Genomic DNA, 15,851 nt, shown 5'->3' with positions numbered 1-15,851 from the left:
AAAAATAGCAATCTGGACACACTATCAGGTTTATTTTGGAATATGATTTGATGTCTTGGAGAAAAGAGCTTAATCTTTGGGCTAGATTAGTAGATCATCAACCCACAACCTCAAATAACCCTTCAGGGTGTAGTGATAAATAAGCAAACTACAATGAAAGTCCAGGGCCATAAATTACATAACGATCAGGGTTTGCTTGAATTGAAAGAAGTGCCTCACAAACTGTATACAAATACTTGTATACAGTATACAAACTGTACACATATATAAATACTTTTTTTAATTATTGCAATCACTTTGTTTGCAAAGCTCACTTGGTTATTTCACACGCAAATACAGTCAGGGACATATATCAAAGAAGTCACAAGAGTCTTGCAAACTGTCTTATTTGCTTTAAGGAATCAAAGACAACTGTTTCCAAATCAAAGTCCCATGTTCAGCAAAACATTATTTTCAAATGCTTTGTACAATAGGTTATTTACTAAAGTCATACCTATCTGTATTACAGAATACAAACCTGTTTGTATTATATATTATTGTAAGCTGCCATAAGTCAATTATGATTTTGCTGAATATAAGCTGGATGGATGGATGGATGGATGGATGGATGGATGGATGGATGGATGGATGATGGATGGATAGAGAATATACCCCCCCTTCCCAACACACAGAATTCTTAGTAGAAGCAATAATAAAAATTTTCCAAGGCAAATACAAAGAATGCAACATGAATGACAGCATGGTCCTTGTTTATATTGGAAGTAACTGAATCCTTTCAGAGCATAAAATACAATGCTTGCTGTTGTTGAAAAAAAAAACCAAGGACAGATTCAACCATTAGATAATTCATTTTTGTTTTTGATAAAATTTGTGTTTGTGTGCTGTTACAATCAATAACTGCAAAACACAATTCCACTCACCTTATATATAGCAGGAGCAATTTGGTGCATTTTTAGCCTATGAAATACAAACACATCATAAACTGCTGACACAGCCAGCACGGTCACTCCTTGTTCCTTCCATAACATGCTGCAAGTGGCACACAGACCGGCACCCAAGATCCAGCCCCAGGTTCCTTCCGAGTAGTTTCTTGTACAGCAGTGTTTAATATAACAGACTAGGGAGAGCAGAAAGAAAAGGCAAGCTCCAATATCAGCTCTTCCTACAATTCCTGCCACTGCTTCAGTGTGAATGGGATGAGAAGCAAACAGCAAACCAGCTAATAAGGTCCAGTGTCCATCACCAAATAGCACTCGAGAAAAATTAGTGAAAAGACCCGTGACTGCTGCATGTAGAAGGACATTTACAAAATGGTAACTCCAAGGATCCATTCCTCCAATAGCATAGTTAATGCGAAAAGAGAGCGTGCAGAGAGGTCTGTAGGATTTATGGCTTCCGCTGTGGGTCAGAAGAGTGCCCCAAAAGTCATTATAGAATAACTGCGTCCATGGTGTTTCAGGAAGGAGATCTTGGTTTGTCTTGATTGCTCGGCTAAAAAACAAAACAAATACAAAAATAATCAAACTACATGACAACAATAAATAGATTGCTAAAGAATATAACTGAAATTAACAAATTTTTGTTTTCCATTTCAATATGAAATTAGCATAAAAAGGTACATTATCAAATGTAGTATTACTTCCCCCATTTTAAACTCCATACAAGTAGTGATAAGAGTTCTGCTTCTACTAACTTTTCACTTCAGTAAATTTCCTCATCAATTGGCTTTTCAGACCTTGGAAACATAGGATACATTAACTTAAAACAATTCATCTGAGCCTAATCCAGAAGCAATCACTGATAAATTATAATTATGATGTAAAAGAAATATAATTAACTGAAAAATGTGGCTAAATTTAAAGATAAATGTCCTCCCAAAAAAGAGAAAGCTATTTAATACGAATGATTAGGTAGCCAAAAGTTTATAGATTTGAAGGTCTATAGTTGGTTCCACACAAAGTACATATATAATTTGCCTTTGGTATCCACATATTTTAGGCAACTGATTATCTCTTATTCTTCTCTTTAAAGCTTTCTATAAACTGAAAACGATTACCCCTGAGGATCAGAAACCTTGAAGTTGCTGATGGAGTGATTTCTATTACTGGAAACATCCCACTGGATTTTCCTCTCAATTTATAGTAAAACCATACTGAATAATTTCAGATTAAATAGAAGAATAAGTTCTACCTTTTTTAAGTTTCGACCATTTGATTGAGCATGAAAGAAATGTGCTCTTATTATAAATTGATAAATATTTCACACATATACATATACTTTTTAAAGCCGAATTAGGAATCCTCTACCCTTTAAATTTATTTATAATTCTATTATATTTCTTCATTTTCTGAGTCTTAAGAGGTACATGTTTAATAAAAATGTGATAAAATACTATATACAAATATTGAATGATGAAGATACAACAGTGCATCATAATACAATATTCATGGCATGGAAAGTTCACTCAATAAAACAAATAATTAAAAGACAGGTCTTGATGTACTTCAAAAAGTCATGACAGCCATAATAGGAAGGACTGTTCTCTACAAATATTGCCTATTTCCAAGCCCCTCTGACCAAATGTCCAGATATGGGAGGGAATTTACAGCAGCACTTTTGATTTACATTTGTTTGGCACATTGATTTTACTTGGGATACAGGCTCTCACAGTTGCCCAGTTCCCAACCCCATTAGATTTTTTAAAGTAACAACTAATACCTTGAAATAGATACATTATTATCCATTGGGTTTGATATTAAAATCTTTTCCTTACATTTAATCTCTTCCTCAAGATTACGTTTCTGAATCTGTTTACATCTATGAGCATTGTTCATAGAGATCAAAATCCCGCTCATATATGCTTTACTAGAATCCCATACCATTGGCATCAAGGTACCCCTATTCATATTCCAAGCAAAAAATTCCTTTAAATAACCTCTACATCGCTGTATATTCTCTTCATATCTAAATAAGTTCTCATTCAACCTCCAAGATCTTCTAGTCCTTTCTTCCAACGACATTTCCAACCATACAGGACTGTGATCTGAAATTATTCTAGGAAATATCTTGATATTCTTCACCCTAGAAAGGAAATCATTAGTAACCAAGAAAAAATCAATTCTAGAATAAGATTGGTGCCTATCTGAAAAAAAGGTAAAATCTTTTTCCTCAATGTTCCGTTCTCTCCAAATGTCTCTAAGTTCCAAATCATCCTTTAAATAAAAAAAAAACTTTAGGAAGTCTTGCATGATTAGAAACTTTAGAAGAACCCTTCTTATCTTTGCTTGAATCTAAAACACCATTCCAATCTCCCATCATAATAACTGACTTGTAATCCAAAGAAGTTAATTTCTGGTGAATCATCTTATAAAAATATTTTTGTTGTTGATTGGGAGCATATAATCTGACAAGAAGAGTTCTCTTATCGTTTATTAATAAATCAATAATAACATATCTTCCTTGTGGATCAGAATCAATTAACTTCAGTGAAAGCTCCTTTCTCACATAGATAACTACACCTCCTTTTTTCTGCAAAGCAGGAGCTATGAAATGTATCCCCAGCCCGGGATTAAACAAATATTTTTGATCTTTAGAAATAATATGAGTCTCTTGTAAACAAATAATATCATTTCTGTGTTGTTTCAAATAATGAAAGATTTTCTTTCTCTTCTGTGATGAATTAAGCCCATTAACATTCCAGGTTAGAAGCTTTGCCATTCTTGGCAGGTTGAAGCCTTTGGAACAAAACCTCTAGATTTGCAGTCGATGACCTCTTTGGCTTTGCTCCTCCCACTGGCTCCGAAGTAGACTGTGATGAGACTCCATCATCTACTTTTTGTTGTTGTTGCTGTTGTTGTTGTTGTTGTCTTTCTCTGTGTTTATAAGCAGCACGTGTAATTCTCTGTTCCCTTGGGTCTTCCGTTATTTGCAAATTCTGTTGCATAGATTCAACCAATAATTCTTCTCCCAAAAATGGCGTTGAACCTACAGCCAACTGTGCTTCTGCCTTACTCCCATCTTTTTTTGATCTTGGAGATGGTGGTGGACTTCCTTTTAAAATAGTAACATAAAAATCTCTTGCTTTTGAAATTGTATTAAGACGATATCGTGTGCCAACGTAAGTCACCACTATCCCCACAGGTATATCCCATCTAAATTGAATTTGTCGTTTCTTAAGTTCTTCTGCCAAGAAAGCGAAGTCTTTTCTTTTTCTGAGAATTTTGGAAGGTATTTCCTTTAAAACTATCACATCCTGAGCTGCAATCTGAAATCTTTGTTTATAGAAGGCCTGTATAATTTCATTACGAAATGATTTTCTCACAAAATAAACCACCACATCTCTTGGTAATTTTCTCTGTTTTGCAACCCACGAATTAACTCTGAAAATCTTCTCTATATCTCTCAACATTACTTCAGGATCAAGTTCCAAAATAGAAGCCAGTTCTACTGCAATTTCTTCTTTCAAATTCTCCTGAACATTTTCCTTCAAGCCTCTTATTCTCAAAGCATGCTCCATTTCTCTATATTGTGACATTATAATTTCATTCTGTGCCACATCCACATTATCTTCTATTTTTTCAACTCTATCTTGTAATATTTCAACATTTCCAGCCACTTCATCCACCCGGTCATCAATCTTTTCCACAAGGCTAGCAAGCCCTTGGAGTGCCAACACAATATCTTCCCTGAGCTCATTACTTTTTTGAGCCAGGAGTTCTGCTGTTTTTTCTAGTGTCTTATCTAAAGCATCCTATAAATCCTTAAGTGTAAGTGCCTGAGGTGGAGGCAAATGTGGAGAAGGTTTAGGTTGTTGTACAGTCTGAGTTACTGGAGAGGCAGTTGAAGTTTTAGGAAGAGAAGAAGGTCCAGGACGTTTTGAAGCCATTTTAAAAAGAAAAAAAAAGAAAGGGTTCCCCCCCCTTCCTTTTTCAAAAAGTAGTAAAATAAGAATAAAGGAGAAGAACAAGCAATTCCCCCTTTAAAAGAAAAAAAATTTCTTTAGGTAAACCAAGTCTGTTATGTTGTTCAAACTTTGTTGCCAATTAAAGATAGTGAATGGAAAGTAAAAAGTGAAAGTTCTCAGACAAAGAAAGTAACAAAGAAGCAGGATTCCTCTGCTACATTTCTTCACTCCAATTGAAATAATAACAGGAGAAGATGTTAATTCACACTGAGTTAGGTTTAAAATAAAATCATCCAATTCTTATCTTCCTGACCGCTCTGTCTGCTTTTAAGTTGACTTACTGTATTCATTTAAACAGCAGCAGTGGAGGCAGCATCTAGCTTCGTTCTCCTGCCGGAGAACAAAGGCATCCAGGAAAACGGAGCAGCACCCAGACTCCGAGGGAGCTCTCACTATTCATCTCCCAGGGAAACACTGGGAGACTTGTGAGGCTCTACCTCTATCCAGACAAGGGCTCACCTTCCTCCCTTCACCCGGGAGGAAGATTTCAAGCCGCAAAACAGATGATTGGTGCTGTTTTGCCAGCTTTTACGCTTCCCTGTGACGGACGGCTGTCAGATAGCCACCATCGTCACCGGTGCAGCCACCGGAAGTCCCCCCCTCACTTTTGTTTATACATTCATTCATTACATGGGGGTGTGCAACCCTCCTTAAAGGGAGAGAGGAGGGGTCCTTGCGATCATGATTTGCATCTCCTTGTACATTCCTACAGGGGGTCGTTCCTCTCAAATGTCTGTGGGAGCGTGTGGAGGCTCTAAGATTATAACAAACAGTCTCCCCATCTTCCCGTAGTTCTCCTGCATTCCCAAGGCGAGAGCAGCTCAATGGGGAAATGTCATGGGCGGAGTTAGTTGCAGAGTTGCCGATGGAGTTACACGTGACATTCTGATCATTCGAATCATGGTTGTTTAATAGTCTGGGGTCCATACAAGATCGCTTCTTTGTCAAACTCCTTGCTGTTCCTGAGGAGACCCTCGATTCATCGGCAGTTGGCTCCTGGTTGTCAATAGGCTCCTGCGCCCATGGGAGATGGGCATATGTTTCCGCAGGTGGACTGGACGCTACCCTGATGATGCTGGCAGAAGCCAGCAAAAGCTTGGTTTTATTCTATTAAAACTTTTTATAGTTTTATAACTTCCTGGTGTCATTCTTTGTGTTAGGGAGTCATTTGTCAATGAGGGTGGGTTTCCAAATGGCTGGTAGGCAGGAGGTATCATCTCGTTTGTTCATGCTGTGTGGGCGTTTTTCTATCTCAATGGCTTCTCTGATTATTCTGTTATTAAAATTTTCAGTTTTGGCGATAGTTCTGGTATTTTTAAAGTCAATTTCATGTCCTCACAAAAACCACACAGGATGTCACCACCACACATCCATGCAAAAAGCAAACCCAAAGCCATAGCGATGATGAGGCATGACCACAAACCAAAAGCGAGACCACAGCTGCATCATTAGCCACTTTAAACCCCTCCAATCCATACATGAAGCAAACTGAAACCCACCATGAAGATGAGGCACGACCACGAATGTGAAGCCAAAAAATAGCAAGGCAGCCCACCATCTTAAACCCCCCTGCAACTCAGACTAACCTGAGCACAACAAAGCCCCCACCCAAACAGAACACTCCCCCATCCAATCAGAGCACAGCTAACCCCCATCCAATCAGAGCACAGCCAACCCCCCATCCAATCAGAGCACAGCCAACCCCCCCATCCAATCAGAGCACAGCCAAGCCCCTAACCAATCAGAACACACCTCCACCCAATCAGAACACAGCCAAGCTCCCACCCAATCAGTTCATATCCCCACTGGCAGTTAAAAAGAAGAAACAGCTAAGACCACACATTGCTCCTCGAAGCATGAAGCTGAAAACACCAGCCTGAAGATGACGAATGGGACTTCGTCGAAACGTCACCAAGACACTTCCAATTTTACGCGGGAGAAAACCTGAATAACCAAAGACCTACATACAAACACCCGCGAAAACCTCAGAAAACATATATATATATGACACGGTCCAGGAGCTGAGTGCAAATGATTAGCGGTTGCATATAAGCTTTCCGAACAACTACCATTTACACCCTGATGATGTCAAGAACTCTTGACGAAAGCTAGGTTCAGTAAATAAAATCTTTTATATTTTTATTCTCTTGGTGATCGACTATTTATTGATTTTAACATATATATATATATATATATATATATATATATATATATATATATATATATATATATATATATATATGTCTTTGGTTGTTCGGGTTTTCTCCCGTGTAAAATTGGAAGTGTCTTGACAACATTTCGACGAAGTCCCATTCGTCGCCAAGACACTTCCAATTTTACGCAGGAGAAAACCCGAACAACCAAAGACCTACATACAAACACCCACGAAAACCTTAGAAAACACACACACACACACACACACACACACACACACACACACACACATATATATTTCATTCTTTTACTGAAAATAGACAATAAGATAATCATGTAGGTGATGATAAAATCAAATAGCATTCCTATTCTCAGAAGACTGTCCAAGTTGCTTCAGCTATAATTCAGCATTCAAACTTTATTATGAAGAAGAAATGGTATCGCTTTTAATGTTCCATTAATCAGTGAAACAACTTGTCTCAAGAAGTTGTGGGTGCTCCCACAGTGGAGGTTTTTAAGAAGATGTATGTATGTAATGGGATGCTGTCCAGATAAAAAACAGATTTGTAATAAATTTCAGGAAGAAATACGCAAATAGAGTCCTATAGTTGTTGATCAACCGATATGATTAGTAATAATAATTTCTTAAATTTGTATGCTGTTTGACTCCAAATGACTTGGGCAGCTCATAACAATCTAATAAGTAATTGCAATAAAATCAGTAAAAAATGGCAACTGTCACAGACCAGATAGAATGAAGTGAGGAATATCAATCTCCCTTGCCAAAGATCTAGGTAAAGAACCAGATCTTGATGGCAGTTCTGAATAACCAGAAAGTGGGGACATCTGAATGTTGTAGAGAATCTCATTCCAGGGGGTAGATGCTGCTCTAGAGAAGGTGCACCTCTGAGGTCCTGATAGATGACATTGTTTAATCAAGGGAACCTAGAGGGTGCCAACCCTGCAAGATCAAATTGGCTGAACAGATATCCTGGGACCCAGGCAGTCCCTCAAGTAGCCAGACCCTATGCCATTATAAATTACACCATTTTTCAAATCTGCAATACTATATATATTATGGAGAAGGAAAAACCTCCTACATATGAAAAAATGATTATATAGTTTGAATTTTAAGTTCCAAGAAGAATTTCTAGAAATACAATACAGGTAGTGCTCGAATTATGAATGTAATGGAGCCTGCCCAGTCCATTCATAACTTGAAGATTTGTAGGAGTGAATCTCGTACCTTGAACACAATTCACTCCCAGCTTTCGTCCATGCATTCGCTAATTTAATGTGTGGGCGAATGCACGGCTCATTAAGTGAACATGAGCTATCTCAGAATGAGGAAGCCATGGGGGGCTAGTTATGGAACAGGTCATCTTCAGATAACCCAAGGCCTCCCCCAACCCACTGAAATACCTCATGCTCCCTCCCCTGGGGACTCACAATTGCTCCCCCTATCCTGCAATGCCAGGTCACACACCTTGTGAAGATCTGTCTCCTCTCCAGCCTCTCTGTTTCTTTCTCTGCTTTCGGCAAAAGCAGACAGAGGCCTATGAGGCCCAGAACAAACCTTCAGAAGCACGTGGCTGCTGCCCACAGCATCTGTTCTGGGCCTTGGAGACATGGAGGCCTCCAATGCGCAGATTGGGCCTTGGGAGCCCCGCTGAAGCATCTCCCAGCAACATTTCTGGGCGGCAGAGGCCCGGAAAAAGCCTCTGACACCCGGATCAGGCCTTCAGAGCCCCACTGAGGTGTCCCCCAGCATCATTTCCATGTGGCAGTGGCCCAGAAAAAGCCTCCGACACTTGAAAATGATGCCAGGGGATGCTTCAGCGGGGCTACGAATGCCTGATTTGGGCATTGGGGGCCTTTTCCAGGCTGCTGTTGCCCAGAAAGGATGCTGGCAGATGCTTCAACGGGGTTCTGAATGCCCAATCTGGGCATCGGAGGCCTTTTCCAGGCCACTGCCACCTGGAAATGATGCCAGGCGACTCTTCAGCAGGGCTCCCAAGACCTTATCCAGGCATCAGAGGCCTTTTCCAGGCTGATGCCACCGGGAAAGAACACTGGGGGACACTTCAGCGGGGCTCTGAAGGCCTGATCTGGGTGTCAGAGGCCTTTTCTGGGCCACTACCACCCAGAAAGGACGGTGGGGGACACTTCTCCATGAGCAGAAATGCAGCGCAGTAAGCACTGCCTGTAATACTATTCATAATTCAGCAAACTTGGTCTATTTAGAAGAAAAATATTAATACTGATATAAGAACTTGCACTAACCTTCTCCAAAATTATATATGGTATTTAACAGCCTATATATTATTGCATTTTCCTATATATTATTTGATATCAATGTACTCAAATGATATATAGGTGGTCCTCACTTAGTGACCACTTGTTCAGCAATCATTCAAATTTATGATGGCACTGAACAAGTGGTACTTATGACTGATCTTCAAAATTGCAATCATCACAATATCCCATAGTCATGTGATCACTTTTGGGACTTTCTTTGATGGCTTCCTACAAGCAAAGTAACATAGTAGGTATGAAAAATATAATTCAACAAGTTTATCCAGTTTGCCACTGTAAAGTGAATAGAACATTTTAGATTGATCAGAATGAAAACAATTGTAAAACAGATATAGTCCTCTGATCTGCAATATCACAAATCTAGAGACTTTTTTGGGAAGCCTTTTTTGTTTCTAAATATATGTGAGTTTACATAGAGAATAAATATTCAAGTATGGTAAGAGCACAAATTATTTTGAGTATTAGCAATGCTTTATATTCTCATCTGTAAAATGAGAAAAACAATCATGTTTTCTGAGAGCATAATAAAAGGTGCATCCAACTGCACTTTTTCCCATTTATGTCAAGAATATGACAAAGTAGTTTCAAAATCAATGTTGTAGTTTTCCCATGAATATTATAACAGAAGAAGTAATATCTGTTACACTTCAAGACTAGTCTAATTAGCATAAAAAGTGCCTTTAAGGAATTGCTCAAAAATCTATTTTTCTTCAGAACTTGCAGTATTTTCTAAGACTCAGGTATGCAACGGCTATCTTCCGCTACTCTGTTCCTGCATATAAATTGGGATTTACAACTAGTGTAGCTTGACTGAAACAGCATTCTCAATGTACTTTGGAGATGTGGAAATTTGCTAGAGCAGTAGAATAACCAAAGGATACTCTAAGCATATGCAGTATGGCTGATTAACTGCTTATAGCCCAGAAAATGCTGCACAATGACCATGCAATGTTGTATTTGTCTTATTGTATCTAAATTCAAATATCTTATTCAATGGTATTAAATCTTTTTATGTTTTTTAAGCCCTGAACCGTTCAGTATAATTAGTCTTTCCAATTTATGACAATCATTATCTTAATGCAAGAGATAAGTAAGAGGACAAATTATAATATAATAAAGACAATAATTTTAAGGGTAGAATGAATTTATTTAAATCTTAATCCATATATGACCATTATTTTTGTTGAATTATATTCTACTGTAAAAATGCATAAAACAGTAGAAAATCAGAATATTCTGTACAGTTTCATTTTAATTTTAAAGTTAATAGCAGCACATATCAGGTTGCTAAAACTATTCTCCAATTTCTAAAATTCACAAGTTTCATCTAAAAACATACCCCTATGGTATCATAGAACTGTAGCAAAGCACTTTTTTTTATTAAACTGATACAGGCTGTGTTAAAGGGTTCTTTCTTGTTAATATTGAAAGTTAAATCATTGCAAAAGAACTTTGCACACAATGAAAATATTTATGAAATAGAGCTGCTGGTTTTAATCAACATTAGAAAGTAATAAAAAATAACAAAACTTTCACATAGCAGAGTTTGCCATAGAAAAGGATTCATTTATTTACAACATGCCATACTTAGCATGCATAACTAATACCATTTATCTGAAAATAAACTGATAAGGTTATTTTTCCCATTAAGGATTTTTCACTGGACAGGTAAGCACATTTTCAAATAACAAACCTTACTGTCACATAGTGTTTATATTATCTAAAAATGAAATTGGAACGTGTGTGAACAGAATATCCTAGATGTCATGGTTCCGAAGGAAGAAACTCTTCAAAGAACTTTGAGGCATTGTTTACCTAATCTTTAATGAGAAAACATAGCTTCGGCATGTACATAGGCGAAGCCAAAATCTGAATTCTCCTCCCCTAAATACATAGTATCTAAGTATAATTCATTCTTTCATTTAACAGTCATTAATCACATTCTCCAATTAGTTTGAAGTGAACTTTCCCTCCATTTGCATAACCCCATTTCTTATCTCCTTTTATTACAAACAACCTTGAAGAATACTCTACTGAGATACTGTTATGGCTAACTAATTCCCATGCACATTTTTCCCCCTCCCCTCCAGCACCATCTAATTCTAACTCTAAAAGTCTACATCTTCGTATATTCTCAAAGCAAGAACATCCGATGTTAGCAGCGGCCCCCCTTACAAAAAGGACAGATCCCGTAATGTAAACAAAAGCATATGTTAGAGCAGTGGTTCTCAATCTTTTTAATGCCGTGACCCCAACTGGTCATAAGTCAAGGACTACCCAACCAGTCGTAAGTCGAGGACTACCCAACTGGTCGTAGGTCGAGGACCTTCCCTGCCCGGGAGTGCCGCGTATGCGTGGTGCCGCCCCCTGCACCAGCTGAGGCATAGCTGGCAAGCGGCAGAGACAGCGCAGGCTGACCACTGGCTGGGCCATCAGCTGGCCCAGCCCAAGGGAGGTAAGGAACCCGCCAGGCCCCACGCGCGCCAGCAACTCTCCCTGCGCCCACCGGCCTCCCACCCCTGGCCCTCTTTTACTTACATTTTTAGTAGTTGCTCAGCAGGGAGGAGTGAAAACTTCCAGACAGCTCGCCTTCGCTGCAGACAACTTGCAGCACCGTTTGCAGAATGGGACTTTTGGCAGGCTCAGCAGGGCAGAGACAGCCTGGACAATTCCTATTGGCTTTTGAAAGCCAACAGAATTAGACTCTATTCAAGAGAGTCTATTCTATTGTCTTTCAAAAGCCAATAGAATAAAAGGGAGTAGCACAGCTAAGGAAAAGGGGAAAAAATGGTGGACTGCATTGTTTGGTGACCCCCGTGAAATGGTCATTCGACCCCAAATGGGGTCCCGACCTACAGGTTGAGAACCACTGTGTTAGAGACTATCCTTCCATCTGTTGGGGTGTTTCTCATAAAACCTTTTGATGAGTCTGTCAGCTTTCACCTCTCTGGATTTCACCCAAGTGGCTTCAGACAATGGGTATCCCTTCCATTGTACTGAGTACTGCAATTTCCCTTTAAAAATTCTGGAGTCAAGAATACGTTTCACTTCATAGTGGGTCTGTCCCGCAACTATGAGGGGCCTGGGTGCCTTCTTAGGGGGAGGTTTAAAATGGAGCCCCAACAAGGTTTCAATAAGCTGCAATGGAAGACAGGGTGAATTTTCCCTAAATGTCTAGGGAGTTTTAGTTCTACGGTGACTGGATTGATGATCCTTATGATAGGAAAAGGCCCCAAGAATTTCAGTCCTAACTTTTTTCTGGGTAATTTTAGACATAAATATTTAGTCGACAGATAAATCTTTTCCTGAACTTGGAATGTTCTTTGGGGAGCCCTCTTTTTATCAGCCTGCTTTTTACAGGTTTCAAAAGTCTTTTTTAAAGCACTTTTTGTTTCTTCAAACTTCTTCCCATCCCCTCACCCATTGGTCAAGCGAATGGCCCCTGAGGGTATTCAGGTATTGGACTGAACTCTTTTCCTATGGCTACTCTGAAAGGCATGTAGCCGGTGCTGCTGTGCACAGAATTATTGTACGCCACCTCTGCAAAAGGGAGGAGGTCAGTACAGTTTGTCCGTTGGTAGGAAACGTAGCATCTGAGATATTGCTCCACCATTTTGTTAGTGGATTCTGCAGCCCCATTGGTGGCTTGTTGAAAAGCAGATGATAAGCCTGAAGATGATCCAATTAATTTAAGAAAACTCCTCAAAAACTTCTCTGTGAACTGCACCCCCCTGTCTGAAATTATTCGCTTGGGGCACCATGCAGCCGGTAGATATGTTTCAGGAATAATTTGTTTAGTCGTTGGGCAGATGGGAGTCTTTGCAGACAATGAAATGACCCTGCTTCGAGAACAGGTCTATCATAGTCCAGATGACAGTATTTCCTCTACTTTCAGGTAGGTCTACTATAAAGTCTACTATTTCTTCCTAAGGTTGAGAAGAGTCTGCCACAGGTTGCAGTAACCCAGGGGTTTTCCCTGGGATTCTTTTCATTGTGGTACATACAGTACAACTCTTTACATAGTTTTCCACATCCCGTTTCAGCCCCGGCCACCAAAATTGCCGGCGGATGAGATGTAGAGTTTTTAGATATCCAAAGTGTCCAGCCTGTTTTACATCATGGCAGTGTTTGAGAGGATTAAGACGGAGGGCTTAAGGCAAATATAGTTTCCCCACTTTTTAAGCCAAGTCATCCCTGCATCTTAGGGAGGTTTGATTATCTTTGAACCATTGATTATCAAGGAGCTCTTGTTTTATTTTCTTTACCCCAGGGTCATCAGGGTTAGGGACCTTGCGAGGCGTGAGTTGGCTGGCAGTTTGTGGAATGGAGATAATTGCCTCATTAACCTCTTCGCGTTCGCTTTTGTACTGGGGCAATCTCGATAGCGCATCAGCTAGGAGGTTTTTTCCTCCTGGTATGTATTTTAGAGTGAAGTTGAAATGGTTAAAGTACTGTGCCCACCATACTTGCTTTGGGGACAACTTGCGGGGAGTTTTCAGTGCCTTTAGGTTTTTGTGATCTGTTCATACTTCAAAAGGCACCTTGCTCCCTTCTAGATAGTGTCGCCAGTTTCATAGCCCCCACCTAATTGTGAAGGCCTCTTTCTCCCAGATTGCCCATCTCCACTCACTTTCAGTAAATTTTTTAGAGGTGTAGGCGCAGGGTTGCAGGACCCCTTTTATTCTTTTGCAGTAATATAGTTCCAACTGCCACATCGCTGGCATCAGCTTGAATTACAAAGGGGCCCCCTGAGCAAGGGTGCTTTAGGACCGGTTCAGCAGCAAATAGTCTCTTTAAATTCTCAAAAGCTGTTTGATAGTTCATCATCCATGCTATTGGCTGGCCCGGTCGTGGCTTCCTTCTTCTTTTGCTTGTTTTGAGTAATTCTGTAAGGGGTAGGGCAATCTTGGCAAAAGAGGGGATGAATTGACGATAGAAGTTGGCAAAATCTTGAAAGCTCTGGAGTTGTTTGTGAGTCTTTGGGGACTTCCATTCGATTATAGCTTTCACCTTGGCTGGATCCATTTCAATGCCCTCGTTGGAAATTCTGTAGCCAAGATAATCTAATCAGGTCTGGTGAAATTCACATTTTGACAATTTGGCATAAAGTTTGGCATTCAATAGTTTCTTTAATACTTCTCTCACCAGCTTTATATGATCAGCCACATTTGTGTTGTATATCAGGATGTCATCAAGGTACACCAGAACCCCTTTGTATAAGTGATCATGTAGGACCTCATTAATTCACTGCATGAATATGGCTGGGGGCCCCTATAGTCCAACTGGCATGACTTTGAACTGATAGCTCCCCATAGGGCAGTTGAAGGCAGTTTTCCACTCATCTCCCTTCTTTATTCTCACTCGGTAGTATGCCTCTCTCAGGTCTAATTTAGTGAAGATGCTGCCCTTAGCCAGGTGGGGAGTCTTTCAGGAAGGGGAGAAGTATTTATTTTCCACACTCACTGCATTCAGACCTTTATCATCCACACAAAGAGAAAGAGACCCATCTTTTTTTTTCTTTAAATAATACAGGGGCTCTCACGGTAGATTGGCCTGTTCAATGAACACCCTCGCTAGGTGTTTGTTCACATATCGCTGCATCTCCTCCATTTCAAGGGGGGACATAGCATACATTCTCAGATGTAAGAGTTTGGCACCTGGCACCAGTTCAATAGAGCAGTCATTGGGTCTGTGAGGGGGCAGGGCATTGCATTCTTTTTCACTAAATGCCTCCGCTAGGTCTTGGTATTCGCTGGGGATGAGTGGTTCGCCTGGTGACGGTGAGGCAGCCATATGCACTCACTCATTAGGTGGCATAAAGTGTCCCGCAATGTCTGTTGAATCGGGGGGGGGGTTAGGCCCTACTTGTAGCCTCACAGTTCTCATTCCTTTCTCCCATCAGATAAACGGCTTCCATTTGTCCAAACAGGCTTGCCCTAGGAGGAAGAGGTGGGGGGTCCTCCAATTAGAGGGTTTGCTCATTATATAAATTGTTCAGCCATTCAGATGCTTCTCCCTCTAGGCTAGATGCAATCACATCAACCATGGTGCCTGGGTCCGGGTGGAGATAGGCCCAGCGGTTCAAATGAGAGCATACATGGTTGAGGAAAAAAACCAGCTTCTCAGGTTCCCCATTGAAGGTTGCTCTGAAAGGTGGTGCAATTATAGGCTGCTGGAGCTCCCATTGTGGCTATTGCTACTGGCCCCGTCCTGGCTGCTGGTTCAACAGCTGCTGGGCTCCCAACTGAGCTCATTCCCCCCCCCAGTTGCTGCTGGCCCCATCCTGGCTGCTGATTCAACAGCTGCTGAGCTCCCCACTGTTGATGTTGCACCCCCAGTTGCAGCTGGCCCCTCCCTGGCTGTTGCCATATGCCCAGGAGTTGCTGTCTTCTCTGTTGTTGGCCTGCGGGGGCTGGTG

General features: G+C 40.3%; 1 protein-coding gene across 1 annotated transcript in view; it reads right to left on the bottom strand.

The window, feature by feature from the left end:
* The window catches only part of TMTC2 (transmembrane O-mannosyltransferase targeting cadherins 2), a 275,980-nt gene that overhangs the window by 141,633 nt on the left and 118,496 nt on the right, over window positions 1–15,851 (bottom strand). The window contains exon 2 of the mRNA XM_039362964.1: window positions 921–1,491. Within this exon, the coding sequence (XP_039218898.1) occupies window positions 921–1,491 (571 nt within the window). The remainder of the gene's footprint in view (window positions 1–920; window positions 1,492–15,851) is intronic.

The sequence above is a fragment of the Crotalus tigris genome, unplaced genomic scaffold (genome assembly GCF_016545835.1).
Source record: "Crotalus tigris isolate CLP2741 ecotype Arizona unplaced genomic scaffold, ASM1654583v1 scf7180000019496.3020429, whole genome shotgun sequence".
Classification (NCBI taxonomy): domain Eukaryota; kingdom Metazoa; phylum Chordata; class Lepidosauria; order Squamata; family Viperidae; genus Crotalus; species Crotalus tigris.
This window is presented reverse-complemented; position numbering and strand designations above follow the sequence as displayed.